This window comes from Pantherophis guttatus, chromosome 3, assembly GCF_059756535.1.
Source record: "Pantherophis guttatus breed Tessera chromosome 3, ASM5975653v1, whole genome shotgun sequence".
NCBI lineage: Eukaryota > Metazoa > Chordata > Lepidosauria > Squamata > Colubridae > Pantherophis > Pantherophis guttatus.
Window position 1 is genome coordinate 187,600,390 of NC_142065.1, and position 17,384 is coordinate 187,617,773.

The 17,384-nt window shown below is 39.0% G+C and overlaps 1 protein-coding gene and 1 long non-coding RNA gene across 4 annotated transcripts; one reads left to right on the top strand and one right to left on the bottom strand.

Annotated features, from left to right (window-relative positions):
* Positions 1–3,423: 3,423 nt before the first annotated feature.
* LOC132709107 (uncharacterized) lies at positions 3,424–8,059 on the bottom strand. Its single transcript, XR_009620143.2, has 2 exons — positions 7,830–8,059; positions 3,424–3,603 (listed from the first exon to the last, which is right to left on the bottom strand). It is a non-coding gene; the product is annotated as an uncharacterized LOC132709107 (long non-coding RNA).
* A 602-nt stretch (positions 8,060–8,661) lies between these two features.
* PDP1 (pyruvate dehydrogenase phosphatase catalytic subunit 1) lies at positions 8,662–16,534 on the top strand. 3 transcript variants are annotated; one of them, XM_034422441.2, is made up of 3 exons: positions 8,662–8,872; positions 11,287–11,321; positions 14,693–16,534. In XM_034422441.2, the coding sequence occupies exons 2-3, from the start codon at positions 11,291–11,293 to the stop codon at positions 16,345–16,347; spliced, it is 1,686 nt and encodes a 561-aa protein (XP_034278332.1). In that variant the 5' UTR covers positions 8,662–8,872; positions 11,287–11,290; the 3' UTR covers positions 16,348–16,534. The 3 variants fall into 3 exon arrangements, with proteins under 3 accessions (XP_034278332.1, XP_034278334.1, XP_087746920.1); XM_034422443.3 differs by lacking the exon at positions 11,287–11,321; XM_087890794.1 differs by lacking the exon at positions 8,662–8,872 and having other exon boundaries at positions 11,246–11,321.
* The last annotated feature ends 850 nt before the right edge of the window (positions 16,535–17,384 follow it).

Sequence of the window (17,384 nt, forward strand, 5' to 3'; positions counted from 1 at the left end):
AAAGAAGCTATCAAGACACATTAAGGGCAGGGAGTGAGATGTGAGACCATAGCACTGTTAGCATTTGTTCAGGGACAAAATGCAATCTAAAGGAGAGTTTCCCCAAACTTCTAAGAAGATACATAGAGTGAATCTTAAGAGCAGGGATGGGATTCTACCGGTTCGGACAGTTCGGGTGAACCGGTAGCACTGACGACCAGGTGGGCCCGCCCACTTACCCCTGCGCTTTACTGACCTCTCAGATATCCTCTCAGCTGATTCACGCGGCAGAGCGGCTTGTTGCACCTCAGCTGTGTTACTCCCCAGCAGTAACGCAGAAGGTAAGTTTTCATAAAACTGCGCGCATGCGCACACAATCACCAAACTGGTTGTTAAACCGGCAGGATCCCATCACTGCTTAAGAGTAAGGTAGAATTCTTACAACAGTGAAGTACAACAGATCCAAGGAGATTCTGACAATCATTGTCTATTAAGGAAGTTGCTTGAAAGATTGCAAGATCTTTATTTATTTAGCGTATGGTTATTTATTTATTTAGCGTATTGCAAGATCAATTACCACCTAAATCACACAGCAGTTCTCTTGAGTTACATTGCCACAACCCTACTGTAGCCTCTTAATTTCAAGATGAGAGTTTAAACCTTTTATTACGGCACCACTAAGAGACTGAATCAGATTAACCATTGCAGAAATAGTTTTCATGAAAGAACAGAAAACGAACGGCAGGTTGCTGGGAACAAGCTTTCATTCATGGTGACTTTTTGACTACACTCTGTGGACATTCTTGAATCATGCCATCCAGATTTAATTTTATGTATTCTAATATATAATGCACAGTGATTAGCAAACAATTCAAGACTATTATTTTGTCCTATGAAATTCTAACCATCCTTATTCAAAGAACCACTCACTTCAGTAGGAGAATTTCTAGAATGAAGCTCTAGTGTTAATCATTATGACAAATCCTGGTAAATAATGGAAAAGCATTCTTCTTCTTGTGCCATATCCGTCATCGGACGTTGGCGATCATGTTGGCAATCCTATTTTTATCAACAGCCGCATGAAAAAGTACTGCTGAATTTTGTCAAAACCAGTCCCTTAGATTTTGAAGCCATGATGTTCTTCTTTTGCCTGGACCTCATTTGCCTTCAAATCTTTCCTTGGAGGATTAAGTGAAATATGCCGTATTTTTCCTGGTGTCATATCACATGTCCGAAATATTCTAACTTTCGCTTTTTAATGGTTTTTATGATTTCCCTTGGCTTTCCCAGGAGGCTTATCATCTCCTCTTTTCGGATTTTGTCAACCCAGTTTAAACGTAACAACGGCCTGTAAATCCACATTTCAAATGCTTCTAGTCTCTTCAAGTGGCTTTCTGTCAGAGACCAACTCTTCATTCCATAGAGCAGGATAGAAAAGATGTAGCATCTGACAAGCTTGATTTTCAATTTTAGGCTTATGTCATGACTGCAGAAGACTATTTCCTGATAAAACCATAAAAGAAATAAATTTGCAGAGGTGGTGGTGGATGTTTTAAAGGAGGTGACTGCATATGACATTAAGAAATCCTCTCAAGAATACAGCAATTATTGGCAAGGAAACAATAGGACCACCTGCAACTTTGGGGGATTCAAGATTGATGGTTGGTTGATGGAGGCAAGTTTTATCAGGCCTCCGCATCATTTTAGATGTTTTTGTTTTGTTTCATTTTAGAAGAGAAGAGAAGAGAAGAGAAGAGAAGAGAAGAGAAGAGAAGAGAAGAGAAGAGAAGAGAAGAGGAAGAGAATTCTTTATTGGCCAAGTGTGATTGGACACACAAGGAAATTGTCTTGATGCATACGCTCTCAGTGTACATAAAAGAAAAGATACATTCATCAAGAATCATAAGGTACAACACTTAATGATAGTCATAGGGAACAAATAAGCAATCAAATCATTTAATTATATTGTGTTTCAATTCTTGCTCACTATCCAGAATTTATTCTGGTAGATGAGCAACTATGTAATTTTAGTAAATGAATAAAAATAAACGTTCACTGCTCTTTTATGTGGTTGATTTAATAAAACATGGAAACTAATATACCTTTCTATAATACAATTCTTTATAAAACAAGTCATGCTTTGATAGTACTTTGGATTCCATTGCTCTGTTTTGTTCACTTTTTTTAATGGGAAGTTTGATTAGATACTGGAAGCCTTGTTTTTGTTTTGTTTGGGGGAGAAAACTTAAAAAACTGAACCACCTTTTTTTTTTTTAAGTTACTATTGATCCAGGCCATTCTGAAAATGATACATTTTGACTACAGTAAAATAAAAAATTCCCTGAGGAGCAAACAGTTTCACCATTACTATTATTTTTGTCTGTATTTTTTTAGTCTGTATTCGACTAAGGTCACAATGACCTACTTTTCCCTTGACTCCTCAGTTCCTTTTATCTGAAATGCTCTTTTGAATCTGTAATATTATACTTTGGAATATTACACAATCTTGACTTACAGCCATTTCTTAAATGATCCTTGCAAAATCCCACTTGTTGAAAGTTATGTTGTCTGGACATTGAAATGTAAATAAGATAATATGAAATTCACTTAGGAAGCTGTTTACAGACCAAAGCCATTTGGAATTTTAAGTGTCTTTTCTGTTCATGATTAATATATAAATAGCAGATAGTGGCTCAAGGCTCAAGTGTCCTGATAACATTTGATAAAATGGGTAATTCTTGCTATCAGGACTGAAATACAGCTTATCAAGATTGCCTTCTAGCTAAATTATTTGTGTACTGGTCATCATATGTTATACTGGTAAAAAGCCGTTGCAATGCAGACTTATAGGTAGTCCTCATCTTACGACCATAATTGAGTCCAAAATTTCTGTTCTTAAGTGAGACATCTTAATTTTGCCCCATTTTACGACTTTTCTTGCCACAGTTAAGTGAATCACTGTAGTTAAGTTAGTAACAGTGAATCTGGCTTTCCCACTGACTTTGTCAGGTCGCAAAAGATGATCACGTGACCCCGGGACTTTGCATCATATATGTGAGTCAGTTGCCAAGCATCTGAATTTTGATCATGTGACCATAGGGATGCTGCAATTGTTGTAGGTATGAAAAATGGTCATAAGTCACTCTTTTCAACGTTGTAACTTCAAACATTCACTAAACGAACTATTGTAAGTTGAGGACTACCTGTAGTGTATGCTTTGCATTCAAAAAGGCCCTGGTTCAATTTGGGAAATTTCAGTCTAGAACAGGGGTCAGCAACCTGCGGCTCTGGAGCCGCATGTGGCTCTTTCACCCCTCTGCTGCAGCTCCCTGTCACTCAAAATATGCGTCACAACCGCCAATGTGAAACACCCGCCAGCACGCGATTTATTGAGCTTTTTAACCCCCAGTAGGCCAACCATGGATAAATCCAAGAAAAGAAAAGTTTCAGAAGAAAACAGAACATTTAATTCAAGTACATATGCTAGTTTTGTGGCCACTCAAGAAATAGGCACGGGAAGGGTTTTGTGGCTCCCGGTGTTTTCTTTTCTGTGGGAAACAGGTCCAAATGGCTCTTTGAGTGTTTAAGGTTCCAGACCCCTGGTCTAGAAGAATCATGCAGGGGCTGTAAAGGAAATTGTATCTAAAATTATGAAGAGCTCCATCAGAAACAAGAAGCAGAATATGATAGAGAAATTGTAGATTACGTAGGTAATGTGTAAGTATGAACACTGGCAGAGAAAATAGGACAAATAAAACAAGAAGTGGGACTCTCACAAATATTGAGAAATCATTTTTAAACATTTTCCTTCCCCCTCCCCCCCCCCCATTCCTGTTCCAGCCAAACTGGTCAAACTAAAAACATTCTTTGGTATAGGGATGCCACATTTTCTGTACATGATATTAGCTGAAAACAGCTTGCAGGTACAAATGTTCGGCTAACTTGGGTTACTAGTTTGTTTGGACAGAGATGGTCCAAAACTTTATGCTGGAAAATAAATAGTAACCCTTCCATTAAAACACCTACCATGCTTCCCCGAAAATAAGACCTTGTCTTAGTTTTTTTGCCACCAAAAAAGGCACCAGGTCTTATTTTCGAGGGGGGATATCATCCACTAAATCACCTCACTTGCGTGTGACGCCCCTGGCCTCTTTTCTGCTGTCAGAGGCCTTCAGGAACTTCTTCGGCCAGCAAGGCTTTCCTGAAGGTCCCTGCAGCCAATAACAGAGTTCCAGATAGATCCAGAGCTCTTTTATCAGCTACAGAGGCCTTCAGGAAAGCTTTGCCAGCTGCAGAAGAAATGGGCCGAGGTGTGCGAGGCCTGGCCACAACTGTCCGAAGGTAAGTAGTAGGGCAGCTCCCCCCCATCCCCACCCTAGCTTAATTTTTACTCATGCACCCTGGAGTGGGCGGGATCTTAATTAGGGCTTATTTTGAGAGTAGGGTTTATATTGGTCGCATGTGTAAAAATCAAGCTAGGACTTACTTTGGAGTATGTTATACTTTCGGGAAAACACGGCAGTATCCAAGCCAAGAGTAACTGTGTTAAATTGGCACCTGAGCCAATATATATACAGATACACCTTTGCTTTATGGCACTTATCAACCTCAACAAAAAAAAAAAATGTAATGGGTCATGCATACCTAGAGACCAATGGAAAACAATGAGACTTAATTATTAACCTCAGTGCCATTGCTCTTAATTGGTCTATTCTATTATTAAGTTTAAATCCAGCCAGTAATAATAGCAGTAACAAAGTAACAAATTAATAACTAGCAATGCGCCTTTTCATGATGTCAAGAGTGGCTACTAAAGTCAGCCAAACTCACTCTAACTAATGGAAGGATTAGTTGCATGCCTGGGACTTGAAAGGGAAGGGGAGAATTTGAGTTTTAATGCATGATTTATGTTCTCTTATAATTTGAAGCATGAATCCTCTATCCCAGTTCTCTCCCACTATTTATTTTTTTATTCTGCCTCTCCTGTAAAACATACAGGGGTTGATAGATAGAAATGCATATGCATATTTTGCCAATCTGTTGATAAATTCAATTCTCACCAGGCTCAAAGTTGACTCAGCCTTCCATCCTTCCGAGATTGGTAAAATGAGGACCCAGATTATTGGGGGCAATAAGCCAACTCTGTAAACTGCTTAGAGAGGGCTATATTGTGAAGCAGTATATAAGCCTAAATGCTATTGCTATAATGCAATCAATATTAGAAGTTCAGATTCAGATCAATTCAATTTAGTTCAAAACTCTCCGTCATGCCTTATTACTTGTGGAGAGGAATGGCAGGCTTATCATGTTTCATTTCAGTCATTTTCATCTTGCTATTCCCTTCCTGCCTCATCCTATTCATGTAGAAGTTAAAATAAAATGTCTTTTCTAAATGTATTTCATTTAAACATACAAAGGAAGAATTGCATGGAAAATTGGCACAGCATCCACAGGTACCGATAAAGATTTTTTTCAGATTTTCAGAAACCTCAATTGTTTCATCCCCTGGGTCTCTATAAGAATTGGGACTTCCTCCTGGATACATCAATATACTTTTGTGCAGTCAGCAAGTCACTCCATGAACTAACTGATATCTTTAAAAGTTCAGACTTTGCTACTTCTGGCCTTTAAAAAAAATAAGAGAAGTATTTCTTCTGCTGTAGGTCAATGGAAATGACTCGGTCACACGGTCTGAAATCTAAAACCAACGGTCTTTCTCAGTGTCACTTTTCCAGTTCTGGCTGACCCTCAGGGTAGGACAGGTTTTAAATTCCTAACATTCATAGCACTGAAGCTTTTGGAACCCAGTAGTATTTCATATTTTTTAAAAACCTCTTTTGTCACCACAAAATTGAATCAAACCAAAAAAATAAAAGGAAGTTTAAGGATGACAAGGAATTATGGGGAAAAAGCAGGCCTTTAATGATCTAAGAACCAAGTGCCTAATATTTCCATTTTTAAAAAGCAGCATAGTTTTACCTTATTAAGTTCCTAAAACTAACAATCTAGACTTTTTCCAATGATATCCATAATTCTGATATTGGGGCACTTGTTTCTCCAATTAATTCAGAGCTTAGTCATTGTTCTTCGGTGCATGGAATAGACATTTCCTCCAAAACAGAGAGCTTTGTATCTGAGTTATGGTAGATCTAGGACAACCTCTACACTAATTGACTGATTCCAACCTCTACTTGTCTGCAAACTGCCGAAGATTAAATGAAAACTATGCTTTTTGAAATATATATATGCTTTTTATCCTAACTTTATTACTTTATAAGTAACTCAACTCTTTCTGAAAAAAGTATGAAATATGTAATGGCTCGAACTAGCTAGGCGTTTCTAATGGCCCTGTTGAGCAGAACAGCCGCATAATGTATTTAACCTAATCTTATATGCAAGAGTCTTATGCTGAATCTTAGGCACAACTTTACTGTATGAGTATCTAACTACTGCTGTGTCAAATAAATGTTATATTTGTTCTGTTATGCAGTCAGTAATCCTAGAAAACCTTGGGCAACAGAGTCAGATCTGCCGTGCCCTCAGGATCTTTTTATTTCAGCAAGCTGGCCTGGCCTAACTTCCCTTTTAAATTGTAAATTGTAAATTTGTTTTATAACATTAGGGGTGTTTTAATTTGTTTTGGGCCAAATTATCTAATGGGTTTTTATATTGTCTTTTAAATTTTGTAGTTTCTGTGTTTTATTTTTTGGCTGTTCACCACCCTGAGTCCTTCGGGAGTAGGGTGGTATATAAATCCAATAAAATGAAATGAAAATGAAATCTGGTTAGTGACTGGATCCCAGGACTGGAGTCTAAACTGGAAAGTCAAAAAACAATCCTAGAAGGCAATGATAAATCATTTCAGTTGTTAAAATCTAATGATATGTCCATTAAATCTCCTAGAGCTGAATGAAATTTACAGCCCTTTTAACCCAAGAATAAAGATTTTATTTTCTTCTGTATTTTTGTACAACATCAAGCATATCAGGAAAATGCTATAGGTAAGTACAGTGACCATACATTCTTTAATATAAAGATAATCCTTTATTTCAATAAGCTGCCTGTTAAGACTTTTCAAAAACATACATCTGTCCTATTGAGTTAAACTTTTACTGTACAAATGTTATGATTTAATGCACTTTCATATTCATGTGAAAAATACGGAAATTGGTTTCTTTTAAAAATAAATTTGTAATTTGTTTAATTTTAATGTGCATTTTGCCAGGGGAGGGTTGCTATTGATTTTTCTTTTGTAAAGCAGTTATAAACAGAAAGATGTCAATGAAAATTCTCAATCATCCAGGTAAAGTTATCTGAAGGTTGAATCACTGCAGCTGGACTAGTTTTTTTTGTTGTTGTTAATTTGAGAGCTAGTTATGCGACTCTGCAGCTCTCAAACTGACAAAATACTAGTCCAGTTGCAATGATTCAACCTTCAGACAACTTCAGACCATCTTCATAAACAGTTAAAACGTTTTATTTTATGAACCTTTTTCAGATTTGCCTTTTTCAGGATTGTCCTTCATTTTTCCCAAGAAAATATGGTCACCATATACAGTATAAAAGTGAGAGGAGCATATTTTTGAATGCTGCTGCTCGGGTCTCCAGCAAGCCATCTTCTCTCAAATTCTGATTATGTAACGTGGATCCGAACTGCAGAAATGCTGTTAGATTAACTCAGTGCATTTCACCCTATTTATTCTACTGCAGGTTCTTCATTCATCCCATTTCTTCCCCACATCCTTTCCCCTCCCTAAAATGTTAGGGGAGTCTTTGTAAATAGATGAGCTGTGTGTCCGTTCATACCTGCAAAAGGCTACATCGAAATATTAGGGTTAAGACTCACTTACCAAACCATAAACCAGTCAATTTACGTTTTTCAGCCTGCCGTGCAAACATAAATTTGGTTCGTTTTCCATTCGGTCTCTTGTGCAAACCCAGAACCCCCATGGGGTTAATTATACAAGCCCTTGTGCAAACACATATGCGGGTACACTGAGTTTCTTATCCAAAGCAAAGGATCGCTATCCTTATCGTCGGGTGAACTTAGTTACAACTTTAGCAAAGAGGGAGCATTGGGAAGAAGTCTAGAAATGGCTCCCACCTGCTTTTCCAGAGAATACGGCTTCCCCCTACACCTCCCGCGCCCCCACCCCAGAAGCACCGACCACGCCTCTTCTCAGCAAAGCGGTCTGATAGGCCGCAAAGCTATACGAAGGCGGACCTTCTGGGAGATCCGAGCCAAACACAACGTCGGCCGAACCCGCCTTCTTTTTTTTTTTTTTTTTGCCGGCTCCCGCCTTTTTCAGATCATCAAAAGAGAAAGAAAAGAAGTCCTCAGCGGCAATTCGTCCATTCGGCTTCCGAAAGCCACTAGGCAAGCAAGGCGATCGGCGGACGCGGACATAAGTTTCGAGATCCCTCCGCCAAGCCCCGGCATTAAAAAACGGAAGAAAGGGAAGAAAGAAGAGAGGGGGGGGGAAGCATGGGAGCTTGGGATAAGCGAGCGTGTGAGTCACGTGATCTGCCCTCTCTTTTTTTTTTCCCCCTCCCACGCCCATCCCTGCCTTTAGCCAATGAGCGTGAAGACGGCCGAGCGAAGGCTATATAATCTGGGCAGCGTCACAAAAACCGCCCACGAGCCTTGAAACCCGTCTCGCTTCCCTCCCTCCCTCCCTCCCCACCCTCCCGTCCGCTGCGCGGCTGCAGCTGGAAGCTGAGGCAGGCGCGCGCCCGCCGCTGGCCACTCGGGCTTCTGGGTGGGAGGGGGAAAGGCCGAGTCGCCCCGTCTACGGCGGCCGCGGAAGGGCGGGACAGCGGCCGCTTCGCTCTCCTTTTAACCCGCTGCCCTCACCGGGTACCGTCACCTTCCCTCTTCCCCATCTCGGGCCAGGTCAGTATCTCTCGGTTTAGAGCCGGCTCTGGGGCTGGAGCACCCGCGAGTGGTCCTGGGTAGCGGCCGCTGCCATCTCCCGGCTCCCGTTTTTTCCCCGGCCTGAGGCGGAGGAGGTAGTGATGCTGCTGCTGCTGCTGCTGCTGCCGCCGTGCAGCTGCCTCCCATATTGGGTACAGGCGGAAAAGGCCCAAGAGGAGACCGGGGATGCCTCGCACAGGAGGAGGAGGAGGAGGACGCGGGCGTAGTTTCAGCAACAGACCCGAGTTCAGGCGTCTCCAAGGCAGCCCCTGAAAAAGCCCCGGCATTGTTGTTATGTAGCCAGGCATGCAAAACAGGCATCCGCGGTCCGACTTGAAGGTGACATTTCGGGATCCGCCAGTGTTTTTACCTTCAGGAAAGCCTTGGTTCACTGTGCTGCATCTCTGGGTAGTGGGGGGAAAAAAAATAACCTTTGGGTCCAGTTTGGGGTCCTGGTGGTTTCATGGACCACATCCAGATGGTTTCCTTAGTAAAGAGGAGAGGAAAGCTCCAGCCTGTCTGCAGGCCCTGTAGAGCAAAATGGGCCATATTTAAGTGTTACTTCTGAGCAGTGGCTCTATTAATACACACATGTGTAATATATAAGCATATATCGAAAAGTCTCCAAGTTGAGAAAACTACTTAATGTAGTTTTCTACATTAACTACTTAATGTAGTTTTCTACATCTTAATGTAGTTTTCTTGCAATGTATAGGCAACATATACGGTATATAAGTGTATACCGTGTTTTCCCGAAAATAAGACCCTGTCTTATATTTTTTTGAACCCTGAAATAAGCATTGACCTTATTGCCATGCGCTGAAAAAGCCTGATTGGGTTTATTATCAGGGGATGTCTTATTTTGGGGGAAACACGGTAGCATATATATGTATGTATGTGTGTGTGTGTGTATGTATATATATATATATATGTATAGATAGATATAGATACATACATACATACACACACAGATATACACATACACAGATATAGACAGCAATATTGCGATCTATATAATTTTTTGCTCGTTTCTCATCTCTTCATAGCCTGTGGTATTCTCTACAGCTCACTTCTCCCAGTACTAATCCCACTCAATTCTTTTCTAAGCTTTCATACTCAAATATAGGCAGCCAGCTATTTCCATCTGCTGGAGCTGGGCTGTATACCTCTATATGATTAATAATATTGAAGTTAGGAAGCATATGTTGCTTTTTTTCTTGAATGTAAAAGAACAAAACTTTAAGACAGCATTTTGTTTGAGGTTTTTATGATAAAATGCTGCCCTTCTCCCTGGGGACACGTCTACTATAATTAAAGCTTTTAATCTGATTGGCAGATCATTACATAAACTAATTAGTTTATTTCTTCCTGCCTTGTATCCAGAAGAACTTACTTGTGCAGCCCTTTTTTCTTTACCATTAGTTGCAATATGGAGAATAATTAACAGGATTGACAGCATCCTGGGAAAGATATAATTAATCCCCTGTGAGAATGCCTTCATACTAGGAATAAACTATCTTTTGCGGCTAAACAGCTGATGTGCTCTTGCCAGGTTTGTGATTGACCCCCTTCTATCTCATGAATTTGCAAGAACTTTGTAGAACTTGGAGAATAGGATCTATGTCTTGTAACTGGATTGACTATAAATCCATGTCTTGATGACCCCAATATTCAAATAAGAAAAATTGGGTTATGTAAGAAGGCATTTTTAAAAACGCCAAAATTGTTGAAGTGGTAGTGATAAACTGTTCTTCATCTAAGAAGCCGCCTCCTTTCTGTGATGTTCATATGTACTCAGGAAGGTATATTGGTTATTTTCAATACTGCTCATACTTGTTTAATATGGACATTTGGTTTTGATTTAAATGTCAGTCTGGTCAGAATATGTCCTGTATGTCTGTTTACTAATCTCTGTTAGATCAGTGAAGCTGGAAAAATCCTGAGCTTTGTTGAAAATACTAAAGTGAAAACTCTATATTGCTCTGTTCAGAGCAACTATATACCTTTTGATAGGGACTTCAAATAATTGAAGCTGGTGCTTAGCAGATTAAAATATTCCTCCAGCCTCGTTTCAAAACAATGTATATGCCTGTTGCTCTTCAGAGCTGGCTGATAGCAGATGAGTCTTGTGTGAACTGGATGTTATGTTGCATAGCAAGTGTGATTGAGTTCTGCTCTGTGTTCGGCTGTAGAAAGCTTAGGTAGCGTTGGCTATGCTGCAAGTTGCTTCTTAATGTTTGTGACTACAAACAAACTGCTTGTCTTTCTGTCTTTCTTTTTCCTGTCCCTCTTCAATATTGGAGACTTCTTCTTCCTCCTTTAATAATCTCTCCTGTTCCTTGCTATTCCTGGGCTTCTGCTTTGTGGATGTTGGCGGCTTCTTGTTGTGACAGGAGAATGTGTGTGTGTCCTGGGCCCAGGAGAATTGGTAGGTATTTTTTGTGCTCCTATTATCTGAGTAATAAAATTTTGAGGGTGGGTAATAGGTTTATGAGGGAGTGTATTAAAGTATTACTGTAGATGACTTCTGGCTGTGAATTCTTGGAATTGTAGTCTTAACATTTCTGGAGAATACCAAGTTTGAAAAAGGTGCTGTAAGTATTATCTTTGTAAATGCTTCTTTAAGCTTAAAATTGGTATTTTCTTAGTATATAATCTTACAAATAAACTTACCTTGGATTTCAATGTTGCAAACATCACTGTACAGTAAAAACAGATTTCACACAGCACTTTGAACAATGTAGCTTGTTTAATTTGGGCTTAAATACATGAACTCAGTATGGTGCTTTGTGAAATATGCTTTATGATTTCACATTATATGTGGATCTAGCCATTACTGTTTCTTCAACTGATTATGGTTTTTAAAATATCCTTAGGATGTGTGTAGCCAGTCATTATACTTGTGTTGAATATGGGATGAATGAATGTACTAATTTGTGTAAATGTACTGCTGACAAGCTTCGCAAGTTTCTATAATATAAAGATAAATTATATTGTTAATACCTTCGTTGATGGTTTTTTGAATGCCCTCAGGATTAATTTAACTTGCTTCAGTTACTGGCATAGATTGGGCATGTCACTGACGTATTTTCCCCCTGCCACTTCCCCCCACCCCCTGCTGTTTTCCACCTTGTACCACACTCCTGGTATGATCTATCTAATACAGTGCTGAGTCCTACCTGGGAAGTGAAATATTGGTCAAGGTAACCATGACAAGTAACTCTACATATATCAGGCTTTCAAATTGTTTTATTGATAGACACAAGTCATCAGCTGTTTAAAATTGATAAAGTGGTCTGGAGAGCTGACAGTAAACAAGTAAATAGCAATAGCACTTCGATTTATATAGTGCTTCACAGCCCTCTCTAAGTGGTTTAAAGAGTCAGCATATTGCCCCCAACAATCTGGATCCTCTTACCGACCTTGGAAGGCTCAGTCAACCTTGAGCCAGTGAGGATCAAGGCAGAGCTAACCTGCAATACTGCATTCTAACCACTGTGCCACCACAGCTCTGGTGGTAAAACTGAGGAAATGAACTGAACTTGGTCCCTTGTTGGCAATTTCTAGAACAGTCTGATTTAATAGATGAAAGACGAAGATAAAAGTAGACATTTCCAGAATTTAAAATCATATACATATTTAAATTGTGCAATGAAATAAGCTATCTCTGCTTCACCCCCAAAAGGCTCTCCAGAGTAGCATATTACTAGTGGCATTGTAAAAGTCCCACAAAAGGGTATGATTGTAAGGGAAACAAAATAAAATAGGAACAATGGATCCACCTTGTGTGTTCCTTTCATGGTTATTAAGAGTTAAGGTAGCAAAAAGTATCTGACATTTGAGAAAGACTGACACGTAAACAAAATACTGAGCAAACTGTGCAACCAAAATATAGGAATACAGAAGCAAAAAATTAATACTGACTATTAGATTAAGTCAGTATTAGACTATCAAACTATCAGATTAAGACAGTTTGACTTTTTTTAAAATTCTATATGACTGAAAAACACAAATTTGATAGTAATATACCAAACCTTGTGAAATAACTAAAATATTTCTGTAGATCTATGGAACAGAAAAGATTTTAGAGTAAGAAAATTATTTTAAAGTAATACTACTTAAAAGAGTATGCTACAGTTCCACTTGAAAAGCTGTTAGTTGAAAGTGTGGATTATATCTGTGGCTCCCAAACTGACACCTAGGTTATTACAATAATTTCACAGGCACTGTAGGATATTTTACTACTTAATACACTGAACTGTCCCAATGTCTTTGGGGTGCTATGGAGCATGTGTGGGAATTGATAGGGGTACAGTGAGAAAATTACACTAAAATTACACTAATAAACAAAGTTTGGGCTAGATGTTCTAACATACAATAATATTATAATACATATTAATTCTGAAGTTGCTGTTGTCATAGACCACGAACTGTGTAACAGATAGTTGCTGAAAATAACTACCTACAAAATGGAAACTAATTATTTTGTAATTTGCTTGAATGACTAATTGTTTAAAACAATCTGTCGGACGTTATGTAGTTCCAGACTAGTCTACTGTACATGATTGCTATTATACACAATAAATATCTTTGGTCAATTGTAAATGGTGAACTTGGAGCCAGAATTACTGGTGGATAATAACAAAGATGATATAAGCCTGGTCCCTTTAAATTTTGGTCACCATGATATAAGTTGAGACTCTAGAAAGAGTGAAGAGAAGAGCAGCAAAGATGGTTAGGGGACTGGAGATTAAAACATATGAAGAACAGTTGCAGGAATTGGATATGTTTAGTTTAATGAAAAGAAGGACTAGGGGTGACATGATAGTAGTGTTCCAGTATCTAATGGACTGTAAGAAAGAAGAGTGGGTCAGCCTATTGTCCAAAGCACCTGAAGGCAGAACAAGAAGCAATGGGTGGAAACTAATTACTGAGGCGCCGTGGCGCAATGGTTAGAGTGCAGTACTACAGGCTACTTCTGCTGATCACTGGCTGCCAGCAATTTGGCAGATCAAATCTCCCCAGGCTCAAGGTTGACTCAGCCTTCCATCCTTTTGAGGTTGGTAAAATGAGGACCCAGATTGTTGGGGGCAATATGCTGACTCTGTAAACCGCTTAGAGAGGGCTGTAAAGTACTATGAAGCGATATATAAATCTAAGTGCTATTGCTATTGCTAATCAAGGAGGGAATCAACCTAGAACTAAGGAGAAATTTCCTGACAGAACAATTAATTAGAAGTTGTGAGTGCTCCAACACTGGAGGTTTTTAAAGAGTAGATTGGGCCACCATTTGTCTGAAATGTTATATAGAGTTTTCTGTATAGACTAAACGACCTCCAAGTCCTTTCCAACTCTGTTATTCTGTGAAATTAGAGGGAAATCATTTCGGAGAAAATAGATTACAATAATTAACACAAATAACAAATGTGACAATTTCCTTCATATGGCAATCCAAATCCTTATTACATGTAGAAGCTGAGAGTCTTTTCAAGGACAGGATTTCAGTTTGGGTTGTTTTGGTCCTTCAACTTTTGAGATGACTTTTGTTCTCCCAACTTGAAATTTTGATTAAATTAAATAATGCTGTTTGTCATTCTCTACTAGTATAATAGGGTGAATTGAGATATTTAATCTTAGATTGATACTTTAAAATATTCTTGCTTCCAGCGTATTTGTTGAATCAGCAAAGCTGTACACATTAAAGAGGTATTTAAATAAAAGTGAGTATATGGTGCATATATATATATATATTATGAAAGGGTCATCCTAAGTTTATGTTGTCTTATGTTTTTTTTCCAGCAATTCCAGTCAAAAGCTCCAGACTGCCATTGTTCTCTGATGCCATGCCAGCACCAGCTCAGCTACTACTCCCATTAATTCGCAACTGTGAGATTGGCAGGATATACAGTACTGCATGTTACTGTCACCACAAGCATCTATGTTGCTTGTCCCCTCCCGTAACTCACAAGCACTTGAGGTATGTTCCTCAGAAGAAGCTTGCAACACTTTGCAGACCAAAGGAAAACTTCAGTCAGTTTATTCATGCAAGAAACTATGTCTCCACACCACAGCGATTTTACCTCACTCCTCCACAAGTCAACAGCATCCTCAAGGCAAATGAATATAGTTTCAAAGTGCCAGAGTTTGATGGCAAAAATGTAAGTTCTGTTCTTGGCTTTGACAGCAACCAGCTGCCAGCCAATGCTCCCATAGAGGATCGAAGAAGTGCGGCGACTTGTTTACAGACAAGAGGCATGCTTCTGGGTGTATTCGATGGCCACGCAGGATGTGCATGTGCCCAAGCTGTCAGTGAGAGATTGTTTTATTATATAGCTGTTTCTTTGTTGCCCCACGAAACTCTACTTGAAATAGAAAATGCTGTTGAAAGTGGTAGAGCCCTGTTGCCCATCTTACAGTGGCATAAACACCCTAATGACTATTTCAGTAAAGAAGCCTCCAAATTATACTTCAACAGCTTGCGAACTTACTGGCAAGAACTCATAGATCTTAACACTGGAGAAACAACAGATGTCAAAGAAGCTTTAATTAATGCATTTAAGAGGCTTGACAATGACATTTCTTTGGAAGCACAAGTTGGAGATCCAAATTCTTTTCTTAACTATTTAGTATTGCGTGTAGCTTTTTCTGGTGCAACTGCTTGTGTGGCTCATGTAGATGGTGTTGATTTGCATGTTGCCAATACTGGTGATAGTAGAGCCATGCTTGGTGTCCAAGAAGAGGATGGCTCTTGGACTGCTGTTGCTTTGTCTCATGATCATAATTCACACAATGAAAGTGAAATTGAACGACTTAAGATGGAACATCCAAAGTCCGAAGAAAAGAGTGTTGTCAAGCAAGATCGGCTGTTGGGTTTACTTATGCCTTTCCGAGCTTTTGGTGATGTCAAATTTAAGTGGAGCATTGACCTTCAGAAGAGAGTAGTAGAATCTGGCCCCGATCAACTCAATGATAATGAATATACAAAGTTCATTCCACCAAACTATCACACTCCGCCATATCTCACAGCTGAGCCTGAAGTGATACACCACAAGTTGAGACCGCAGGACAAATTCCTGATACTGGCAACAGATGGTTTGTGGGAAACAATGCACAGGCAGGATGTAGTTAGAATTGTAGGTGAGTATCTTACAGGTGTTCATCTTCAGGAGCCAATAGCCGTTGGTGGTTACAAGGTAACTTTGGGACAGATGCATGGGCTTCTTACTGAAAGGAGAGCCCGTGTATCTTCGGCCTTTGAAGATCAGAATGCTGCTACTCATTTGATACGCCATGCTGTAGGAAATAATGAATTTGGCACTGTGGATCATGAACGGCTCTCCAAGATGCTCAGTCTTCCAGAAGAGTTGGCTCGGATGTACAGGGATGATATCACAATTATAGTAGTACAGTTCAATTCCCATGTTGTTGGTGCATGTCAAAATGAAGAATTCTGAATTGAAGTGACAAAGTAAATTTCACAGAACAAAATGAAAAAAAATGACCAGTATTGAGTGCATCACAGTAAAACACTTGATTATCATCAGGTCATTGGAATTATAACTGGAGCAAATATAATTTGCAAAAACCTTGGACAATGGTCAAAATGTTACTTATCTGATTTAAACTACCAGGAGAACAAAACCAACTTTGCACTAAGTAGTCTATTTGGTTGAACAATGGCTTGTAATTTGGGATTATTTGGTAGAACTAAATCTTCATATGCATCAGAGCAATGTCCTTCAGGGCAAAAATATTGTATTTATCACATGTAAATTCCAATGTAGGTAGGTATCTAAGTTGCTTTAGAAAACTTTGGATGATAATTTGGTTCTAAAACTGAACTTGAATAGGGCTGTTGACTTTTATACCTACGAAGTAGCTGTTGTGTCTTTCCTTCAGGAAAGGAAGGGAATGTATTTTTTAACAGTCAGTACATGTCTTGAAATCATATCTACGGTAACTATCTTATCTTGGGTAGTGCTATATCTGTTGAAACACATGCCTGTAATATTGATGTTAAAAGTCCAAGTTTAAGCCATAAATATCCTAAGCCTATCCAGAAGTATTAGAAATTGAAGACCATTTTGCATCAAAAGCTAATATATTTTGCACAGTTCAAAGGGCAATAAATTATTAGAAGGTTATATAACTAAATGGAAAAGTGCAAAAAAACCCCACCCACACCCTTCTTTGGCTTATGTTATAAACCGGAGATTTACTTTTGTGAATCTTGACTTTCAGTCAGACTCATATCGAATCTATTTCTGTTCATCTTGGGTTTAGTGTTGTACTTAGACAAACGGTAGTGACATAGTAAATTTGTGCAGTCACATGTTTATAGTCTGAATTAAAGTTTGGTCTTCTGGATGTGTAAAGTATTAGAAAGCAAAAAATGTACCTGTATTGTTTGATTGCCATGGTGGCTTGAAGAAAACCATGTAATAAAAATTGTAAATAGAAATACTGGCAGAGAAAAGTCTGCATGCTATAT